This window comes from Caenorhabditis remanei, chromosome II, assembly GCF_010183535.1.
Source record: "Caenorhabditis remanei strain PX506 chromosome II, whole genome shotgun sequence".
Classification (NCBI taxonomy): Eukaryota; Metazoa; Nematoda; class Chromadorea; order Rhabditida; family Rhabditidae; genus Caenorhabditis; species Caenorhabditis remanei.
In genome coordinates this window covers 4,967,469-4,989,040 of record NC_071329.1, presented here as the reverse complement: position 1 = coordinate 4,989,040, position 21,572 = coordinate 4,967,469, and the positions used below count along the sequence as shown (strand labels likewise).

The 21,572-nt window shown below is 37.2% G+C and overlaps 5 protein-coding genes across 5 annotated transcripts; 1 reads left to right on the top strand and 4 right to left on the bottom strand.

Annotated features, from left to right (window-relative positions):
• Positions 1-569: 569 nt before the first annotated feature.
• GCK72_004610 (uncharacterized protein) lies at positions 570-2,263 on the top strand (the record flags this gene model as incomplete). The annotated part of the gene is made up of 2 exons (XM_053724790.1): positions 570-736; positions 1,669-2,263. The coding sequence occupies 2 exons, from the start codon at positions 570-572 to the stop codon at positions 2,261-2,263; spliced, it is 762 nt and encodes a 253-aa protein (XP_053588984.1).
• A 1,347-nt stretch (positions 2,264-3,610) lies between these two features.
• GCK72_004609 (uncharacterized protein) lies at positions 3,611-4,292 on the bottom strand (the record flags this gene model as incomplete). Its single annotated transcript, XM_003090000.2, has 2 exons — positions 3,611-4,127; positions 4,177-4,292. The coding sequence occupies 2 exons, from the start codon at positions 4,290-4,292 to the stop codon at positions 3,611-3,613; spliced, it is 633 nt and encodes a 210-aa protein (XP_003090048.2).
• Positions 4,293-4,320: 28 nt separating this feature from the next.
• On the bottom strand, positions 4,321-4,604 carry GCK72_004608 (uncharacterized protein; the record flags this gene model as incomplete). The annotated part of the gene is made up of 2 exons (XM_053724789.1): positions 4,321-4,386; positions 4,443-4,604. The coding sequence occupies 2 exons, from the start codon at positions 4,602-4,604 to the stop codon at positions 4,321-4,323; spliced, it is 228 nt and encodes a 75-aa protein (XP_053588983.1).
• Positions 4,605-11,913: 7,309 nt separating this feature from the next.
• GCK72_004607 (uncharacterized protein) lies at positions 11,914-12,357 on the bottom strand (the record flags this gene model as incomplete). Its single annotated transcript, XM_053724788.1, has 1 exon — positions 11,914-12,357. The coding sequence occupies one exon, from the start codon at positions 12,355-12,357 to the stop codon at positions 11,914-11,916; it is 444 nt and encodes a 147-aa protein (XP_053588982.1).
• A 229-nt stretch (positions 12,358-12,586) lies between these two features.
• Positions 12,587-18,954, bottom strand: GCK72_004606 (uncharacterized protein; the record flags this gene model as incomplete). Its single annotated transcript, XM_053724787.1, has 4 exons — positions 12,587-12,658; positions 13,847-14,125; positions 18,459-18,725; positions 18,907-18,954. 4 exons carry the CDS (start codon positions 18,952-18,954, stop codon positions 12,587-12,589), a joined length of 666 nt encoding a protein of 221 aa, XP_053588981.1.
• Positions 18,955-21,572: the final 2,618 nt, after the last annotated feature.

Here is a 21,572-nt window from a genome sequence, read left to right as displayed (position 1 = left end):
AATGCATGAATCGGACTACGATGAGTATTCTGGAATTGTGCACCGTGTCATTATCAATCGAAGGATGGGAATTATAGATTTCGAGAAACCACCTGGTTATCAATATGAAGATGAACTGAAAATCGATTCAAAATGGTTTAAGTCACCTTATGCTTTTTAATAACTCAAATAAACGATATTTTTCATTATTGTATCAATGGTTTCAGCAATTTTCAGAAGTTTCTATGAGTTCAACCTTGTTAAACACTTTTCCTCTCTAAAAAATACGCATCTGACACCCAAGAAACACAATGAATGGTTTGTTTCGAAAAATTTCAATAGAGCGCACTTGCATTGCGCGTACTGTACCTATACTCATTATTGATTTTCTTCTCACAGGTTGGTCCCTGGCATTCTCAAACCTCCCCCACCACCATTTCCAACTAATGCCGTTCCTCCACCTTCCATTTCTCCCACTTCAAAAAGTATTTAGTTTTATGAAAATTCGAGAACTTTTTTTTGTATCACTGTGCTCTAAACAAACTCAAAATGCCATTAAATGTTGCCAAATCCCAGTGAATTTATACGGAATGCTTATTGATTTTGGGTGGGTTGATGATATACATAGTTTCATTGGTCAAGGTGTCGGAGGGGAGGAGCATATTCTGGAATATTCTGATGATGGAGTGGTGCCATTGGACCGTCCTTATTTTGAAGTTACGATGAAGTTGGAAAATAAGGAAGCGAAAAAGTTCAGGTATGGTTAAATCAAATTATGGTGAAATTGTTAAAGGTGGACTAAGGTCAACTTTGGTATTTTCATAGAATAATGTATGTGTGTCTGTGAGTTCATTTTCATATCGAAGAAATTTTAAAATTCGGTCAGAAACCAGCTAAGAGCGATTGCCGGTGAGTTTGGGCATTTTGGTGACCGGTGAAAATTGACGTTATGGCCCAGAAATTCGACCTGCTGTTAGTTCATTTGTCCATTTCCGTGACTTCATTTTCATATCAAAAGAATTTTTTAATTCGGTTCAAACCCATCTAAGAACGAGCGGCAAAACAGTTGGGGCACTTCTGTGGCCATGGAACATTCTAGAACGTTTTTGAAAGTGTTGTTTTTTCAGGGTTTTGTCGTTTTTTTCTACCGTTTTTGTAGTTTTCCTATCAATTTATATCGTTTACTAGCAAATTTATAGAAAGAAATTTATAAAAAGGAGCAAAAATAGCACCAAAATTTGAAAAAATTCAAGGGTGAAGTCGAATTTCTTGGCCCCCGAAATGTCCTCTCAGCGGATTCCAGACCGAATAAAAAACAACTATCGATATGAAAATAAACTCACCGGTACACATACATTATTCTGTGAAATAATCAGAGTTGACCTTAGTCCACCTTTAAATGGGGCTAGTCACGTCCGAAAAAAAGTTTTTTTTTCGGATGTGAATAGCCTCATAAGCATACAGTAGCGATCATGGGTGAGTATACCTCCATACTTCCATATGTATCTCAGCTGAAATAAGTCCGTTTTGCATAAACTTTTTTTTCAAAGATAGCTGAAATATCCAGTAAAACCAACAAAAGTTTTTTGTTTGAAGTGATCTGCCGATTTTTTTTTGATTATCGATTTTTCCTGATCTTGTTTTGAAAAGATTATTTTATTGCTTTTCCACGAAATATTATATTTCCAGAGTATCCTTCGACCCGGAATCCGGACTCCCCACTATCTACACTGATGAACCATACGCAAAGACACTATCGCTATCAATCCATGAATATATTTGTGATCTACTCCACCAACCATTCCACAAAGAAGTGAGAATCGAATCTGGGCGTTTCTATAAATTCCCGACCACCACAAGCGTGAAAAACTTTGTTTTTTACTCCTCTACAGACATTGAAGCTAGAGAATTTTCTGAAATATTCGAGAATCTTCATGTCGAGAGTAGTGTAGCCATTTCGTGTGGTGTTAACGGAGATGCTGCAGAGAGTATTAAGAAAATCTTGAAGATTAAGAATATAGTCTCACATGTTTACCGTTTTCTCCGTGGGGAGGATTTGCTGGATTTTAAAGGAGAAAACGCGTTTTTTCGTATGGCAACATTCAGCGATATGGATCTCAATCGGTTTTTGAAGAAATGGTGTAATGGAGATGAAAAGAGAACTCAGACGATGATAATAACATTATGTCATAGCCCTTTCGGAGAAAATGTTGTCGATGGGATTGCAACGAAGAAGTGGGATCCGGAACAGAGAGCGAGGAGATATGATTATAGTTCACCGTGAGTTAAAGGAGGACACCGGTGTTCCAAAAATTGAAATGTTTATATGAATCTACTTACAAGGGAACCCCATGACCATGCAAATGCTTTTTTGGCTGAAACTTTCAGGATAGGTTAACAATGGTCTGAAAAGACGTTCCTGAGATTTTTGAAATCCGCCCGACACATTCAGCCGAGTTATGACCTCTCAAAGTTTCGCTCTGATTTAACACAGGAAGCCTCATTTTCTCGCTTGGGGAAAATTTGGTTATACCCCCCACACCGATAGCTTCCCCGCATGTTGGAATACACCCCCCACCAACAGAAAAGTGGGGGGGGGGGGGGTGTTATAACTGCGGGGGTGCATAATGGAACAGAAAGTGTGGGGGGTTATAAAGAAACCATTAAAGCCCCCCACAGTGGAAAGTGGGGGTTCATATCAAAACACCTGGTAAACTTCTATTATAACTCCCCACGTGTATCAATAAGCACCCCGCAAACGCCATGTTGGTATACCACCCCCGGGGGGTGTTTAATAGAATGTCTCGGGAATTTGAGCCTAAGCCTAAGAATCAAGGAACATCTGCTTCCAGGGTGCTGAGCTTAAAGGCAGGGTGAGAGCAAGCTTCACAGCGTCCTTGTTTTAAGGTAATCACGACTTCCAGGGCGCTGAGTTGAGGGGGTGTTTAATACAATCTTTCGTATTTTCAGCCTAAGCCTAAGAATTTAGGAAAACTGGCCTCAATTATAGTATCCACGCCCCCGTATACCACCCCCGGGGGGTGTTGAATAGAATGTAACGGGGATTTCAGCCTAAGCCTAAGAATTATGGAAAAACAGGTGGAATTTCGGCATAAATCAACATTTTTGTTTTAGCCTAAAGATAGATTCAAAGTTTCAGTGGAAAACTGCTGAAAAACGCACAGAAAACCCAAAAAAAAAACAAAGAAAAATCAGAAGAAAATAATTATTTTTGAGTGAAATAAATTTTCGATTTGGCTGCCTACTATGATACTCAGTCAGTGGGGTGCTTATATCAAAATGATGCTCACATTACAATATGAACCCCCACTTTTACGTCAATTTTGGGGGGCTATACTGTAACGCGCGGGGGTTTATATTGAAATGTGGGGGTTCATATTGAAATGCGGGGGTACATAGTAGAATGATTTTAAGATTCCAATACAGACCTCTTTTAATTTTGTCTTCTATGATGTTCGAATACCGAAATCCATTAAAACACGCATTTATTTTTCAATATAAAACACTAAGAGGGTCTTTTTCGCACCGAATTTCACAATACAAACCCGTAAAATCATAAAAGTTGTGTGCTACCTGCACGATCTCAGAAAACTATAGATAAATTAATTGATTATGGCTTGAAATCCTTAATGAATTGCCAAATTCGTGACGCGAACCGATCCCCTTCTCGCTCACGAACGATGATTTCATCCAAGTAAGAAGGCAGGAGTGATTCCGACGTGCCATTGCCTTCTTTCAATGGCTGCTTGACTCTTTTCCAAAGAGATTCTATGGTATTTGTGTGCACAATGGTCCCATCACTCATCACTTTTTTGAATTCCTTATTGTGATTAACAGTTTGATGAGCAGAGAAGTATCGACTCAAAGTTCCGTAACTTTTGTGGCAGTCGGTATGAACCTCGCTTTGACCATCAATCCAACTTCTAATCAGTGGTACCATTACTGCTTTCGTCCTATTAGGAACGATTTGCATCATACAATTTCTGCTACCGTCTTCGATGGCTCTCAATATCCATGTAAGCTCTCGTTGTTTTTCGCCACGTCCATATTTGCGAGTGTGCACTGCTGACTCATCAACCTGCACAACTTTTCCCCGGCCACCAATGACTTCGTACCTTTTCACAATTCTAAAAATTCGAACATTTTTATTGGGAACGTTTTAAGAAGAAAACTCACTCAGAACAGCCATTTCGCAGATAGTTTCTAAAGTCCACTACGGTAGACGGAGAAAGTTTAGTCTCCTTAACGATTTGTTTCGAAGTGTATTTATTAACCCACAACACAATGATCATCAGTGCATCTTTCAACGGGATTCTCGTATTAGAAAATCAGGAGTTTTTTCTCAGTCCTTCCGTCGAACAATCCGAATTTCTGCTTTTTCGACATCTGAACTGAAAAATAAGGCTGATTTGTTTTCTTTTCAAAATGTGACGTCAACTAACTTCAAATGTATTCTTTCTCTTTCTTAGAGCCATCGGAGAACCACAGTTTTTGCAAATTCTGTCCAATGTCAGCACTCCTTCGTCGACAAGCAATTTCAGAGCCGCGTCTTCATCTTTTACTAACCCAGCCAATTCGGCAGCACTTGTCAACGTCGAGAGCATTTTAATTTCTGAAGAATATAAAGAAACTCTCAGAAACTATCATTAAAATTCTAAAAAAACGAAAAAAATTGAAAAACCAAAAGCTTTAAAAAATAAAAAAAAATTCGCTGCCAGCTATGATACTCAGTCGCTGTGGGGGGGGGGATATATCAATATGTTGAGTTTTTAAAATCTCACCCACCCGTGGTGGAGCGGGGGGTTATTCCAACGTTTATACTGGGGGTGCTAAACCCAATTTTACGGGGGTCTATAATAGTATGTACCCATCGCTTGGAAAAAGTTCCCAAAAGATGTCTGCCCTCTAGTTGCCTCGTTTTCGTCAGGCCGGTTGGCCGAGGTGATGTGCGCTGGGATGGTGATAAAAGTGTTGGTGGTTTGTTTCCCCTTTTGGTTTGAATTTTTTTGTTTTTCTAATACGTTTACCGCCTTTTTGGACATTTTGTTGTCTTCTTTTCTTCGTTTTCTAATTCAAAATATCACAAGAACTCATATTTCGAAGTTTCAAAATTTTTAATTTTTTTTTACAAAAACTCGTAAATCATGCGTCCGAAAGGTCAGCCCAATTCGAGTTTTTGTGAAAAAATAAAACTTTTTGAAACTTCGAAAAATGAATTGTTGTGATATTTTGAACTAGAAAACAACAAAAAGAAGACACCAAAATGTCCAAACAAGTGAGAAACGCGTTTTCAAGAAAAACAAAAAATGAAAACCAAAAGCGGGAGCGAACCCCCAACACTTTGATCAGCCCAGCGCACATCACTCGACCAGCCGGACAGACGAAAACAAGGGAACTAGAGGGCAGACATATTTTGGGAACTGTTTCCAAGCGAGAAAATGAGGCTTCCTGTGTTAAATCAGGGCAAAAATTTGAGAGCTCATAACTCGGCTGAATGTGTCGGGCGGATTTCAAAAATCTCACAAGGGAACCTTTTTCAAACACCGGTTGGGAATTTGATGAAACTTTTCATACATATACTTTCGAATGTGCTGAATTGAATGGCGTTGTCAGAATTTGCAGAGTTCTTCTCATTTTCTAGAACTCGCGATCTGAAAATTCTGGAAATCCAAGCCTCATTTTGTCCTCGCGGCATCCCTCTTTTTACCAGACTTGCAACGGGCCGGGCCGGAATTGAAATTTCTGGGGCCCGGCCCGGCCCGGTCGGCCCGGAAGTTCAGTACTGAAAAAAATTCAAATTTTTTTTTCGAAAATTTCCCGATATTTTTTGAAAAATATTTCTTAAGAGCAATTTTTTGTAGGTTTCGAAGGTTGTTGGAAAATATACTTGAGGAAAAATATGAAAAATTTTCAGAAAATAAATTTTTTGACAAAAATTGTAGTGGAAAAAGTTCAACAATTCATATCCGGGCGGACCGGGCCTGGCAGCGAAAATGGCGCAGTAGTAGTGAGGGGGTGCGGTGTTGGGGAGGTGATGGGTACGGTTCCTCTCCTCGAAATTTTTTTTTGCATTTTCGAACGTCAATTTTAAAGTGCTTCTGATTGAATTAAAATAAATTTCAAAAATCTCAGGAACGTCTTTTCAGACCATTGTTAACCTATCCTGAAAGTTTCAGCCAAAAAAGCATTTGCATGGTCATGGGGTTCCCTTGTTAGAATTTTGTAAAAAAGAGAAAAATCTCTTGGAGTCAGGTCTGAAAATGAGCCTAAACGAGTTGTGAGGGTTCAAAGTGCCCAAAAAAAGGGTCTCTCGCATGGAATTTTTTCATTACATGCCAAATTTCAAAATTTCAAAATTTGAAAAAAATTAATGCGTTCAATAGCCTCATGACTTTTAGGGTAATTTTCGAACCTGGCTCCAAGAGACTTTTCTCTTTTCCGCAAAATTATGAGTCGATTCATATAAAAAATTTCAACCTTTGAATACCGGTGTTCCCCTTTAAAGCGTGATATAGATACCTGTTGAATAGTTTTTTTTTTCACAGAATCCGTGGCTACGACACAATTTCTCCAACTGATGAATGGCTCGACTGTTCGGAAGGGTATGACATCGAACGGGAGTCAGATGGGTTGTTGGCGACAGTCAAAGTGTTCTCGAACAAATTTTTGTTTTTTGTATGGCACACACCATTTCCAACGCGTTACCATTCTATGGAGAGGTCGAATCAGCAAATATTTTTCTAACTTTTCCATTTTTCTTTCTATGTATTTTTTGAACATCTTTTTATGGCGTTCGACGTCTCTACAATCTTTAAGGTTACTTTGGAATTTTTATTGAATCCCGTTTTTCTTAATCAATAATTATAAGTTAAATTAAATGTGTATTAAAATCTGTTCTGATGTGTTCATATTGTATGCGTTCCCAAGACACCCCGTGTTGAAAGAGTTTTTTTTACTCCAGAACTCACTAAGAGCGAGTGACGGAAAGTTTGGCCAGAGTAATGGTCGAAAAAATTTGCGCGGTGGCTCACTATCAGAAAAGCGACTTGATTTTTCAAATGTTCAGGATATTTTCAACAGTGTTGATAGAAAAGAACAAAAGTTGGTAGAAAAATAAAAATAGCAGAAAATAATATTTTCGATAACAAAAAATAAAAATTTAGGATATATTTTTTTAGTTTTGCCTGGCCACGTAGCTAGACGGAACCTCAACTTCTTCCCATTTTGGCTAATTTTTTACTAATTTTTTGAGAAAAGTTCTCATTCATCCCTACCTGCCAAAGTCTGAATGGCCCATCTCCGACGCGTAGTTTAAAGGGAGTGATGGCACCCTGGATCAACCTGCTTTTTCCTCCACCCATAGCATTCCGAAGAATCGGCACAGTTTGCATCGACTTGTTCTGCCAAATATCAGCAAAATTCAAAAAGTGGTTTCGGATTGAGTTGTACGGTTGGCACCGTGTGCAACGTTTCTTTAACATCGCTTGAGTTTCTATACTCACTCCGTATGTCACTGTGTTGCCGCGTTGACCTACGGGCTCGCGCGCATTTCTTGTCGCTTTTTTTGTCAATTTCGCTTTTGAAATGGAGAATTTCGGCACTCTTAGGCGCTGGCGGAGGCACGTTAGGTGCTCCGTTAATTTACCTTTTTGGTATTTATACCATTTTTATAGTTTTCTTGGGTTTATTGTGCATTTTAGCTAGTTGAATAACTATTTTGAAGTTTTCAGGAGACGATACCGATTTTATTGGTAAATAGCGTTGAGAAAAGAATACGACTCGGTTTTTCTTGACTGCACTCTCAAGAGCGGCCGGCAGCGCGTGGATGGTGTGGTGACACAGGTAAAGCGCGATGAATCCATTATGCGGATCGCGGTTGGAATCTGTGAGTATGTCTGATGGATCCATGGTGACATTTACTTTTAGCACTGAGCCCCCTCTATTTTATGTCTACAAAAACTGATACTGGGTGGGTTCTATTCTTACTATTGTTTTTCCATTCTCGTTCAACTTGTCTACCAAATGTTCTCCGTTTCCACTCACCTTTTATTTTAAATTAATTATGCGCAAACTCCTAAAAATAATTGGCCTCGATTTATGGTAAACAACACGGCGGTATATTAGATTATCATTGGAAAATCAGATTAGGCGTGGATCTAATATGGATGCGACATGGAAGCACGCACGATCTTCGAAAATTCGAAATGGACCGACATTCCTCTTTTCCATATTTGACCTACGCGCGATCCGCGGCCTAAATGTAGATGCGATGTGGACACATACTCGATATGGACGCATATGGGTTCACGCATCGCTCTTTACCTGTGGGTGTACATGGATGGCTTGCGAATGAGAGTTCATTCCCGCCTTGTTGAGAACTTTTTTTTAGTGTTTCGTTTTGATAAGAACATAGACAGCCAGTATATGAAAGTTGTGAATATTTTTTGGTATAGTTTTAGAACAACATTTAAAATAAGGAAAAGGTGGGAAACGGGTATTACAAAAAATCAGTTTTTTACGCGACTAAGAATTTAGGACCTAAGAAAAAAACCTCAAAATAAATGTTAATGTAAAGAAAAAGAGAGTCGAATTTCGGGCGCACCGGTAGCACAGTGGTAGTGCTGCGGAGGCTTAATCTGCAGACGGTGGTTGGATTCCACCCCGGTGTCACCGATTTTTGACATTCTCTTTCTTACATACATCTACGATACGCACTAAAACAAGGATTCCAAGCTCTACCTGTCGTCAACTTATTTTTCAACGATAACTTTTTCAACACTTTGAGGATATAACTCGTTCTAGGCCTGTTTCTCCAAGATACTTTTATCTTTTGCTCAAAATTCTTAGTCGAGTAAAAATCTGATTTTTTTGTAACACTGGTCCCACTTGTATTTGTATTTATTTATTTTGATTCGTGATGAAGAGCAAAGAGCCACTGATACAACGGAAGTGAATTACAATATATAAACAATTTGTCGGGCCTCTTCTGGAGGACGCAAAATTAGGATGGAAACTATTTTCCCTTTGGAAGTATTAAAAGGAAAAATAGTTTTTGCCCTTTTTTTGCTACCTCGGGAATAGGTCAAAAGAGAGAGGGGGGGGGAGACTAGTAAGTAGAAATGTTGAGAGTGAGATACTTGGACAGATCTAACCGTTTGACATTATTCTTAAAACACAGAGAGGAAGATTTGACAGGAAAAACATGCACGGGGAGTGAATTCCAACAGGACAACAACCGGTTCGGTAAATACTGGGAACCGAATTTGGTTCTGTTAGATAAGATGGATTTGATATGATAGGAATGGCGTCTTAAGGACTGAAAATGGGTAAAAGAGGTATAAACATGATTAGGGGAGTAAAACTCATTGGATACAAGTATTTTGTATAGATAGACAAGATCAATAATTAGACGGCGGAGTTCTAATGACTCAAGTCCGTAGGCTTCCAAAGTATCGAAATAAGATAGGTATTCAAAGTTGAACTTTTTAGAACATCGATATAAGTTTGGCGGCACCTCCATGGGGGTATTTGAGTTTAGAACTCGGAAAGATAGAACTGCGACAAAATAAAACTGTGAAAATATAGAACAGGAAAAGATAGAACTGTTACAAACAGGAACAGTGAAAGTTAGAAATGCTACAAAACAGAACTCAACAAAATAGAACTGAACGCAATGGAACTGCTACAAAATAGAACTGTTACAAAATAGAACTCTAGTTCATATGGAGCGCGTTTGCATTCGTGACTTTTTAGAAGAATTATAACGACTTTTTTTTCAATTTTAACAATTATTCGATGAAAAATTGAAGTAATGCAAAAAATAAATTGAATTATTGCAAAAAATGCAAACGCGCTCAATTCGAACTGGAGTTCTATTTTGTAACAGTTCTATTTTGTAACAGTCCCATTGTGTTCAGTTCTATTTTGTCGAGTTCTGTTTCGTAGCAGTTCCATTTTTTCGTAGTTCCACTTTGTTCAGTTCTATTTTATCCTGTTCTATATTTTCACAGTTTTATTTTGTCACAGTTCTATTCTTCCGAGTTCTAAACTCAAATACCCCCACCTCCATCTGCCAACCGGCAGATCACTCTTATAATCACCAATTGAAAGGGATTCAGAAGGGTATCACGTTGATGGTGGTACAAAAAAGACTTTTATGATAGCTTCCAAAAACCAATGAAAAAAACTGGAAAAAAAGAAATCACACAAAAAAAAATGGCGAAGGGGTCGAACCAGCCCAAAATTTTCCTCCCCGTAGACGCTAACCACCTGCGCCACTCGAACACGTTTTTAAAGTGCCGCCGCAGTTTGTTACAAACGTGATAGGATTTGGAGGAGGCGAGAGAGCGAAATGCAGCAAATCAATGGTAAAAATGGTCAATTTTCAGATGGCAATTTCAGACACTTACAGGTCACGTAAGCAACTTTTGAAAGTTGATTTATAGGTTTTGAAACATGCTCTTTCACCCTGTATAGGTCGTTTTTGATGGCATTAGGTACCACCTAAAAGGTTCCCTTGTTAGTAGTATTCTTTTTTCGGGAGTTTTGCACTTTTTTATTATTATCATTCAAAAGAGAAAACAATCGGGGTGCAAATTTATAGAGAAATCTCAAGGCACACGGAAAGTCAATTCCGTTGTTTTCAAAACAAAAAACAAAAAAATTTTCCGACCTGGAGAGAACGAACTCACCACCACACAGGCAAACCGCTCCGGATGAAATTTGGTCCAAACGCGGATGAACACTCGGCGTCAAAACGATACCAAAAAAGACATCAAATTTGGTCCTAGTTTGGGTCAGACTTGATCCTCGGCGGTCGGCAGCAGAAAATTTGGGCAGGGGTTCCCCGGATCAGAATTTTCTGGCGCTTTCTAATTGTAAATAGTTATGAAGCAACAAACGATTGTATAAATTTATATCAATATTTATTTTATTCAAAGTTAAGAAAAAAACACCGAAAAATTTAGAAAATTTGTTGCAAAGTCGAATAATTGTCATTTTTGTTTCGGATGTTGCTGCTCGGTCTGTTTCCGGGGCACGATCCACATGTCGACGACGATCTAAAAAAATAATTGATAACTATTATTGCTGATACTCATAATGTGCAATTTTTCCGTACAGTTGCCAAGCTTATTGAGAAAAATATCATAAACAAAAAACGAATATCTCAATTTGGAGAGCAAAGATTTGTAATTTTGGAATATTTTTTTTTTCTCAAAAGTGAAGTGCGAACACAAAAAATGGATTAAATTTGAATTTTAGTTGAAATTTTCAAAAATTTACAAAAGAATTGTTAAAATTTATCAATAAAATTTTCGGTTTTTCAATTTCCAACTTAAAAAAGTAGTTTCAAAATTGCGGAGTTCTTGTGTTACTCAGAAGAACTTACAGTTGTGGAAATACAGGGAAACATCTAGGAATGCGCTGGCCGGAATCCCAACATTGAACATTCTTCTGAAAAAAAAGGACAGCCAATTTTTCAATTTTCGAAACAAAACTCACCCGTATGCCTTTTGAATAACGTAGTTCCTCGATTCAGACCAATTGGTAGACGTTTTTTTGAATTTAGTTCACTGAAATTCATTTATTTTGATGAGAAAGCGAAAAATGTTACACGAAAAACGAAAAAATTGAAATAAATGAAATAAAAATTGAAAATGAATGAGTGCCAACTCATCCGCATTTGATCCTCGTTTCATCCTCGGCACTTCTGAGATTCCCTCAAAAATGAGGACGCCCGCATCTCATCCGCGTTTGATCCTCAAAAGGGCTTTGAGCCGCGTATGATGAAATTCATATGTATCTCATGCAATTGTGGTAGGCGGAACGTTGTGGGTCAACATTTTTGCTTCTCGCGATTTGGTCGGACCAGATTTTGAAGACGTTTTTTTCGGAAGGTTTTTCGAGGCAGCATTAGAGTACGATTTTGGATTGTTGCACCGTAGGCAGAGCATCATTCATCTTTCTCACAGAGGATGGAGCCGGCATTTTCTCGACCATACTTCCCACCAATAATTCCAACGACACCACTTTATCGCTCAATGTTTTGTCCTGGGATATCAAAGTTTGATTTTGGTTGTGAATAAGGGTTAGCGCACTCGCCATACCCTTAATCACTTCGATCACGTCCTTCGGAGTTTCAAGATTTATAGATTCGTTGTTAAAAATTCTAGAGAAATCCATCAATTTAGAGTTATCCGATGTTTCCAGTCGATTAAATCCGCCAGTTATATCAATGGAGTTGGAAGCAGATTTAGCCCTTTTTCGATCGATATTGGGTGAATCGCGAATTGTACGTTTTTGACAACGTTCGCGAGTTTGACCCTGAATTTCCTTGTCATATGTGCCTACCTCCATCGTTAGTATGTAAATAAGTTCGATATGTGATAGAGAGCTGAATTTTTATATTTGATAGAATATAGTGGAGAGATAGAGTATAGATTTACAGGGTTAACGAAGGGAGGAAAAAAATCAATATGAGACGGGAAGGAATACGACTGCTCGCTGAGGAGACAGGAGGACGACAGTCACTTTAAAATAAATAAAATCAAATATATAGGTACAGAAACATCGATGCACATTCTTATCAATCCCTGACTTCTTCTGTTTCATATTTCAATTTGGAATCTTCTGTGAACGATTTGTAGTCAACTTCTAACTGAAATAAACAGAATACTAAATAAGTCATTGTTCATTAAAACAAATTTAAAAAAAAGTCATTTACTCGTAGTGAGCATAATTGAGTACACTTTTATACTTTCATGTGTAACTCTTCTGAATCGTGTCCGTTTTGCATAAACCTAAAAAAGAAAGATAGCTGAAGTATCCAATAACAAGAAAATAAGTTTTTTGAAATAATTCCGTTTCTGATTTTTTCGATTATCGATTTTTCCTGATCATGATTGGAAAATTCGAAAAAACTTCTTTCTTTCTCTTGGAGTTATTAAGTTTTTGATGTCAAAATGTTGAAAAACATCTAAGTAAACAAAAAAATATGTTGAATCGGCACTCATTGTGCCACAGCTCCAGGATTCAAAAGTACTGTCCTCGGGAAAATCATCATAACTCATCAACAAATGATCAAAATTAGTCGAAACTTGTACCAAAAGATGTGTGTTTAGTTTTTATACAAACTGCCATTAAAAAATTACATTTTTAGAAAACAGTAATTTTTCTAATTTTTTTTACTCCAAAATTTTTTGATTCCCATTTTTTTCTCAATTTACGATATTTTCATAGCCAGAAAATATCAGAGACAGAGAAAAATGAGAATCAAAAAATGTTTGAGTGAAAAATATTAGAAAAATTACTTTTTCTAAGAATATAACTTTTTGATGTTTGTTTGTAGAAAAGCTCAAAACACATCTTTTGGTACAAGTTTCGACTAATTTTGATCATTTGTTGATGAGTTATGATGATTTTCCCGAGAACAGTACTTTTGAATCCTGGAGCTGTGGCACGATACTCAGGAAGTAGAATGACAATTCGACATGATTTTTTGTTTATTTGAACATGTTCCAACATTTTGACATCAAAAACTCAATAACTCCAAGAGAAAAATAAAACGTTTTTTTTTTCAAATTTTCAAATCATGATCAGGAAAAATCGATTTCCGAAAAAGATCAGAATTGGAGCTATTTCAAAAAATTGATTTTTGTATTGCTGAATGTTTCAGCTAACTTTGAAAAAAGTCTATGCAAAACGGACTTGTTTTTGCTGAGATACATATAAAAGTACACAGGTATGCTCACCTATGACCGCTACTGTACATCGTCACTTTCCAAGCTTCTAATACATTATCATACGGTAGCCTTGTTGAACTCGATGACATGAAGATTTTACTCACTTGAAATGTTTGATGATGTCGAACACGTCGGGCGTTGAACTGGAAAACCATATGAATGACATGCTCTCTGATGACCTCAATGGAATAGTCAAATTGAATTTCACCGTTGTTGCGGATGGTTGGTGTGATCATACGGGTTTTAATCCTGCTGGCAACGGAGAGCGAAACGGAGATTCTATTCGAGATGGTATTTTGATCGTACAAGAACCAAAATTTAATGGGCTGACGGTGCGCTTCCACTCCTTCGTGCATCAACCGTCCAGACGGGGCGAAGGACAACTGTAACAAGTCGTAATGGAAAACTTCTTGATAAACCCAAAATGAAGAATGCTATACATTTCTACGCAACTAAAAAAATTTTTCTATTTAGTTGCGATGAGATGTGATACTACATTCAGGTCAATGAAAAATTCAAGTTGCTCGTTTCTAGATGCTACAGTAGCGAGCATAAGTGAGTACACCTGCATACTTTCATATGTATCTCAGCAAAAACAAGTCCGTTTTGCATAGACTTTTTTCAAAGATAGCTGAAACATTCAGCAATACAAAAATCAGTTTTTCGAGATAGTTCAAATTCTGATTTTTTTTGATAATCGATTTTTCCTGATCGTGATTTGAAAATTCAAAAAAAAAACGTTTTATTTTTCTCTTGGAGTTATTGAGTTTTTGATGTCAAAATGTTGGAACATGTTCAAATAAACAAAAATTATGTTGGATAGCCATTCTACTTTCTGAGCATCGTGCCACAGCTCCAGAAGTAAAAAGTAGTGTTCTCGGGAAAATTTTTATAACTCATCAAAAAGTGCTCCAAATTAGTCAAAACATGTACCTAAATATGTGTTTTGAGCTTTTCTACAAACAAACATCAAAAAGTTATATTCTTAGAAAAAATAATTTTTCTAATTTTTTTTCACTCGAAAATTATTGGCTCAATAGGCAAAAAATGGTCCCAACCGCAAAGAATGGTCTTTCAAAATTGATACGAAAAACTTTTCACCATTCTCTTAGGCTTAGGTTTCTTAGAAATTGGTGAAAAAATTGACAAAACCGATTATTAATCGTATTTGTCAGTTTTTCCCAATTTCTAAGAAACTTAAGCCTAAGAGAATGGTGAAAAGTTTTTCGTATCAATTTTGAGGGACCATTCTTTGCGGTTGGGACCATTCAATTCTTTGGGACCGTTCTTTTATATTTTGGGACCGTTCATTGCGGTTGGGACCATTCTTTGCCAATTGAGCCAAATTATTTTATTCCCATTTTTTCCTAATTTTCGATATTTTCTCGCTATAAAACGAACATACCTCCTACAAACTGAATACAAAATGCTTCATCACACATAATAAAACACATATGTGTATCCTTTGTTCGTTTTATAGCGAGAAAATATCGAAAATTAGGAAAAAATGGGAATAAAATAATTTACGAGTGAAAAAAAATTAGAACAATTATTTTTTCTAAGAATATAACTTTTTGATGTTTGTTTGTAGAAAAGCTCAAAACACATCTTTTGGTACATGTTTCGACTAACTTGGAGCACTTTTTGATGAGTTATAAAAATTTTCCCGAGAACACTACTTTTTACTTCTGGAGCTGTGGCACGATGCTCAGAAAGTAGAATGGCGATCCAACATAATTTTTGTTTATTTGAACATGTTCCAACATTTTGACATCAAAAACTCAATAACTCCAAGAGAAAAATAAAACGTTTTTTTTTCGAATTTTCAAATCACGATCAGGAAAAATCGATTATCAAAAAAAATCAGAATTTGAACTATCTCGAAAAACTGATTTTTGTATTGCTGAATGCTTCAGCTATCTTTGAAAAAAAAAGTTTATGGAAAACGGAGTTGTTTTTGCTGAGATACATATAAAAGTATGCAGGTGTACTCACTTATGCTCGCTACTGTAAGAGTATTGGCTTAGAGTTTAAGGGAGTACTTGACTTCAGAACTCGGAAGAATAGAACTGTGACAAAATAAAACTGTGAAAATATAGGACAGACAATAATAAAACTGCTACAAAATAGCAAGGAACACGATGGAACTGTTACAAAAATATAGAATTCTAGTTCGAACGGAACGTGTTTGCATTCGTGACTTTTTAGTAGAATTATAACCAATTTTCGAGGATAAAAGTCTTATTTCATGGAGATATAGTCTTTGTCTATTTAATAGTTAACAAAAAACTGTATAAAATTATATTACATAAGCCCGATAGGCGTTTTCAACACCAGTGGTAGAGTTCTATACTGTAGCAGTTCTATTCTTCCGAGTTCTAAAGTCAAATATCCTCGAGTAATACTTGCTGGTTCCATTGTTTTCCTTAATTAACTTTCACATTTTCCTAACATCTAAAATAGTTTTCTCAAAAACCTTTCAAAATCCCTCTTCCCAATTAAACAAAATAGAACACAAAAAAAATTTTTTGCAGCAAAAAAACGAACTCAGGAGGAGGAGATTCAAAAACAAGGTTGTTAACCACTAGTCCAAACCTCCGCGTTATGAAAACAAGGAGATGCCGTTTACTGGTATTTTTTGGTAATTAACGCTTATCAAGGTATTTATGACGCACTCTCTGACTCGTTCGATCACCCATGTTCACCCGAAAAAAGTCGACCATCTCCGATTTGCCAATCCTTTAGATCAAAGATAGTACCAAGTGTTCTTAGCAAATCGGGGTACTTTTTGGCCAGGTCCGTCACCTGGGTAACTAGAAAAATCAAAAAATCGATATTTTTCGAAATTTTTTCCTGAAGGAGTTAGGAATGAAATCTCAACGGGAAATTAATGTAGACACTATTTTAAGTATTTTTTGTGTTCAGAACAATATTCCAGCTCAACACCTTCATAGTGAAAATTTTGAAAATGTTTGAAATTTTCGGGTGTTTTTCATGAAATCGTTTTTATCTCGGCAGGGACACGAGAAGTTTTTTATTTTAAATTCGGAATCTACATAAAATTTGGTATTGGAAACATGCTGTCCCTACTCGTATCTCTAGACCCAAAGAAAATTTTTTTGGGAAGAATGAGAAAAACTGCGATTTTAACTTTCAAGTCCTTCCAGTAAATTTATTTTGATGTTTCAAAATAATGGTTTTTTAAAGTTTTTCATTAAATCATGCTATTTTTATTCAGTTCTGGCACAATTTTCAATCATACCACAAAATGTTTTTCGAAAAAATTGATTTTTTTGATTTCTGAAAATTTTCTCCCGAATTGAATCATTCCGACTGAAATGTTAAGGATAGCATTATAAAATCAGGAGAATATAACTGGAATATTCTTTAGGTTTATAAAAAACTTGATTCCCACTGTCGGGTCACCTGCTACTTACGTGTTCATGGCGAAATTCAGCGAAATTTTCAACTTGGGAAGTTGGTGCAACGGTACTTCATACTTGCAACGTTATTTGACAGGGAATTGCGGTGAATATGACAGGAATAGTGAGAAAACGGCAAAAATTGATAGATTCTGCAAGATTTTCAAAAAAAACTTGAATAGTTTTTTCCTGATATCCATGAAAAGGTCAGACCATTGAACATTTATGAGTCCTAATTTTTAAAAGCATTTTTCGTAAATCTTGCAGAATCTATCAATTTTTGCCGTTTTCTCACTATTCCTGTCATATTCACCGCAATTCCCTGTCAAATAACGTTGCAAGTATGAAGTACCGTTGCACCAACTTCCCAAGTTGAAAATTTCGCTGAATTTCACCATGAACACGTAAGTAGCAGGTGACCCGATAGTGGGAATCAAGTTTTTTATGAATCTAAAGAATATTCCAGTTATATTCTCCTGATTTTATAATGCTATCCTTAACATTTCAGTCGGAATGATTCAATTCGGGAGAAAATTTTCAGAAATCAAAAATTTAATTTTTTCGAAAAAAATTTTTGTGGTATGATTGAAAATTGTACCGGAACTGAATAAAAATAGCATGATTGAATGAAAAATTTTTAAAAACCATTATTTTGAAACATCAAAATAAATTTACTGGAAGGACTTGAAAGTTAAAATCGCAGTTTTTCTCATTCTTCCCAAAAAATATTTTTTTAGGTCTAGAGATACGAGTAGGGACAGCATGTTTCCAATACCAAATTTTATGTAGATTCCGAATTTAAAATAAAAAAGCCCGTCTTCTCGTGTCCCTGCCGAGATAAAAACGATTTCATGAAAAACACCCGAAAATTTCAAACATTTTCAAAATTTTCACTATGAAGGTGTTGAGCTGGAATATTGTTCTGAACACAAAAAATACTTAAAATAGTGTCTACATTAATTTCCCGTTGAGATTTCATTCCTAACTCCTTCAGGAAAAATTTTCGAAAAATATCGATTTTTTGATTTTTCTAGTTACCCAGGTGACGGACCTGGCCAAAAAGTACCCCGATTTGCTAAGAACACTTGGTACTATCTTTGATCAAAAGGATTAGCAAATCGGAGATGGTCGACTTTTTTCGGGTGAACATGGTCTGTTGATCGATGCTCGAACGAGTCAGAGAGTGCGTCTTAATACGTAAATCCTTTTGTTTTTAGAAGTCTTGTTTTGAAAATCCATTGAGGAGAAAGGCAAAACTATGTTGTGCTTTTTTTCTGAAGAAAGTGTTTCTTACAAAAAATGAATCGTCGATTTCATCGTCTCCATGCATGAATTGACACTCCACTGATGTTGCTTCATTGAAACTGAGCGTGAAATACATCTTAATTCCACCTGGCGAATCTTGGTATTCTGGTCGAATGATATCTGAGCGTTCTCCACTGTCCCAATACATATAGAAATCATAGTTTTCCAATTCATTGAGCGAGTTTGTTTGAATACCAAATCGAAACGGGTGTCCTAGTGGGATCGTTTTTTGTGGGATATTGTCAAATTCGAGACCCTGTAAGGCAGTTTTTTTTAAATGTTCAATAAACGTTTTGTATGAAACTTCTCTAAAAAGTTACAGATGCGTAATTCTCTTTCAAATCGCACTATTTCAATGCAAAATAATGCGATTTTAAGGTTTTAAAAATATTTTGTCTGTAACTTTTCAGAGAAGTGCCGTCTACAAATAGTCTTACATCAATGATTTCGTCGAGTGGTTCTCCCAATTCAACTCGAATGTCCATGTTTCCGTAGATCAGTACGTTCCAGAGAGTTACAAACGAACAAATTCTCTATAACGGAGGTTTGGAGAATCTGATGACACCGACTGACCCATCTCACCCAACCTGTTATTCTCTCCCAGAGGCATTTTTGTATTGTTTGCACAGTACACATTATTAATAGATTTATTGATTTTGAAACATTGACTGTGAAACAAATAGTTGGGACCAAAAAAGAGAGATGTAGTTATAGTACCATATAGGGACAATAACAGTTTTCAGATGATGATTGAGCACATGTCAAGTTGACGGAGACTGTCATACAAGCTCGATTTTTGGTGAGGTTTGTAGGGAAAAAAAGTGATTTATTGTCGTAAGTTGGAATCTTTTTGTACGGATACGCCCTAGCGATCTTGACAATTGCAAAGTATCTTAACTCTCAGATCGGCGCATTTATGCCTGCGACATTCTGTGACAACGTGGCACGTGCTCATTGTCGAAGAAAGTCAAAAACTGCAAGACGTTTTGAAGATTAGATAAGTTCCAAGCCTTAAAGCGTTGTATTCTAGTTTTAACTCTTTTCTCTTTTCTTTCACAATATTTGACTTCAACCACAACCCAGCTTGCCTGCTTTGACTCTTTGATTGAAATTTTTCGATTACTGTACAAGTATTCAGCGTTTTGTTTTTGAATACGGTCCAGTATTGACCAAAAAGTTGTTGGCATTCGACGTTTTCAGTGAAAATTTATCAGACTTGTCACGGGCCGGGCCGGGCCAAAATCAGGAAAAATCTCGGCCCGGCCCGGCCCGGCCCGGCCCGTGGCCCGGCCCGGCCCGCTCGGCCCGTTTTGAAACATTTTTTCAAAACATTTTTTGTTTTTAAACTTTTTATTGGAAATTTTTGGAAATTTTTTGAATTTTTTTGAACTTTTTTAAAAAAAAGTATAGTTTTCGAATAAACATTTAAAATTGAATCAAAATGTGAATATGTATGACCAGTCGGTTCACGTCGCCTAACGGCGACTTAACCTCCTTTTCTACACCACCCTTCTACTTGTTACAGCGCCTGCGGCGCTTCCCAAACGGTTGAGACTATCGAAGTCTCAGAATTCTCTCCAACTTATTGATCGTAATATTTTTCTTAACTTGTTAGTAGTTTTCTAGCTATGAGCAGACCGTTCCGGAAAAACACAATTGGGATATCTCTACTTTTCTGATACAATTTCGTTCCCTTAATCCTCCATTTTTCTAAATCTAGCGATAAGAAAAAATCTTCCACGTCTCCACGTCTCCACATGGGACACATCCAACTGATTACAGTCAACGTTGCTTAACTTGCCAGATCGGATTCCTAAACACACCCCATTCACCATTTGAAAGTGAAACTTAACCGTGAAATATAGCGCCTCGCAGTATGGATTAACTTGATCCATCCTTCCCACGTTGTGAGGATCTGGTTGTGCATCAGTAGCACCTACTGGAGAAACAGCTCGTTGACGTGTCGACTTCCGAGCTCGACCTCTTTCACTTGAGTTACAGATGCTCTGATGGTGTTGGCTCTTGTTCTTCCCGCCGTCAGATCTTCGGGGTCTTCTGAAAGCAGCCTGGGAAATCATGAAGTCCGTCCAGATTTCATTTGTTCTTTGGACTCATTTTTCCTGCTGATTTCCATTCGTTTGGTGTTGGTTCTGTTATAGTTCGACTGTCGACTGCTCAGTGTCAGACTGTAGAAATCGTCGGACTGATTTATCATTTACCATAATTTTCAATCTCAGAGATAGTAAAGATTCGGACAATCTTGGGTGCCGGAAAGCAGTGCCCGACGTCTCCTTTTTGTCGATATTTTTCACCGGCTTTTTTCACCGGCTCCTGTGTCATCAGCTGAACGCCCTCGATCCCGTCAATTCCGTTAAATTCTACGCTCACATCTGAATCCGAGCCGATATCCGTACTTATATTCATCTCGTCTCTTTCTGCCGTCAGGTCAACAACATTTGCTATGGAATCCTGGCAATATGAAGTCCGGATAGCTTCACCGGACGTTTTCTTCTTGCCGTTTTTCTTTCCCGATCTCTGTGTCGTGTCCTCTAGCCCATCAATTTCTCCGAGCTCCACTCTCCCATTTGATTCTCATCGATGGAACACACCTTCATCTATTTCTTCTTCTGTACTCATCAGACTTAGACCATTCAACCCGAAAGTCAGACTATCACGAAGTCGAGGAACAGCGTCCGAGGTGGAGGTGTTATCACGGGGAACAGGAGAAACACCACCAAGAGCATCCAGTGAATTGTCGGCGGGAACAGTTAGTAGTTAGAAAGAAAATTATAGTTATCAGCGGTTGGAAAAAACAGATTTTACGTGGCCCATATCAGGACTACACGCGGCTTCCGCTCGTCATTATATTTTAAAAATGGGAGGAGCGAAAACAGTGATAAGAAGAAGGGAAATGTTGCCCAAAATGGCTATCAATACTTTTTTAATGTGGACCCATATGGATCCACCACCTGTGTCATGAAAACTGCCCGTATTTATTTGTGATACCTATCAATCTGGAAGAAAACGAAACGTTTTCAGTCCTCTATTATTTTTCTGAATCCGATGATAACAAAAAATGTTTGTCGTCGTCCCTTTTTTAAGA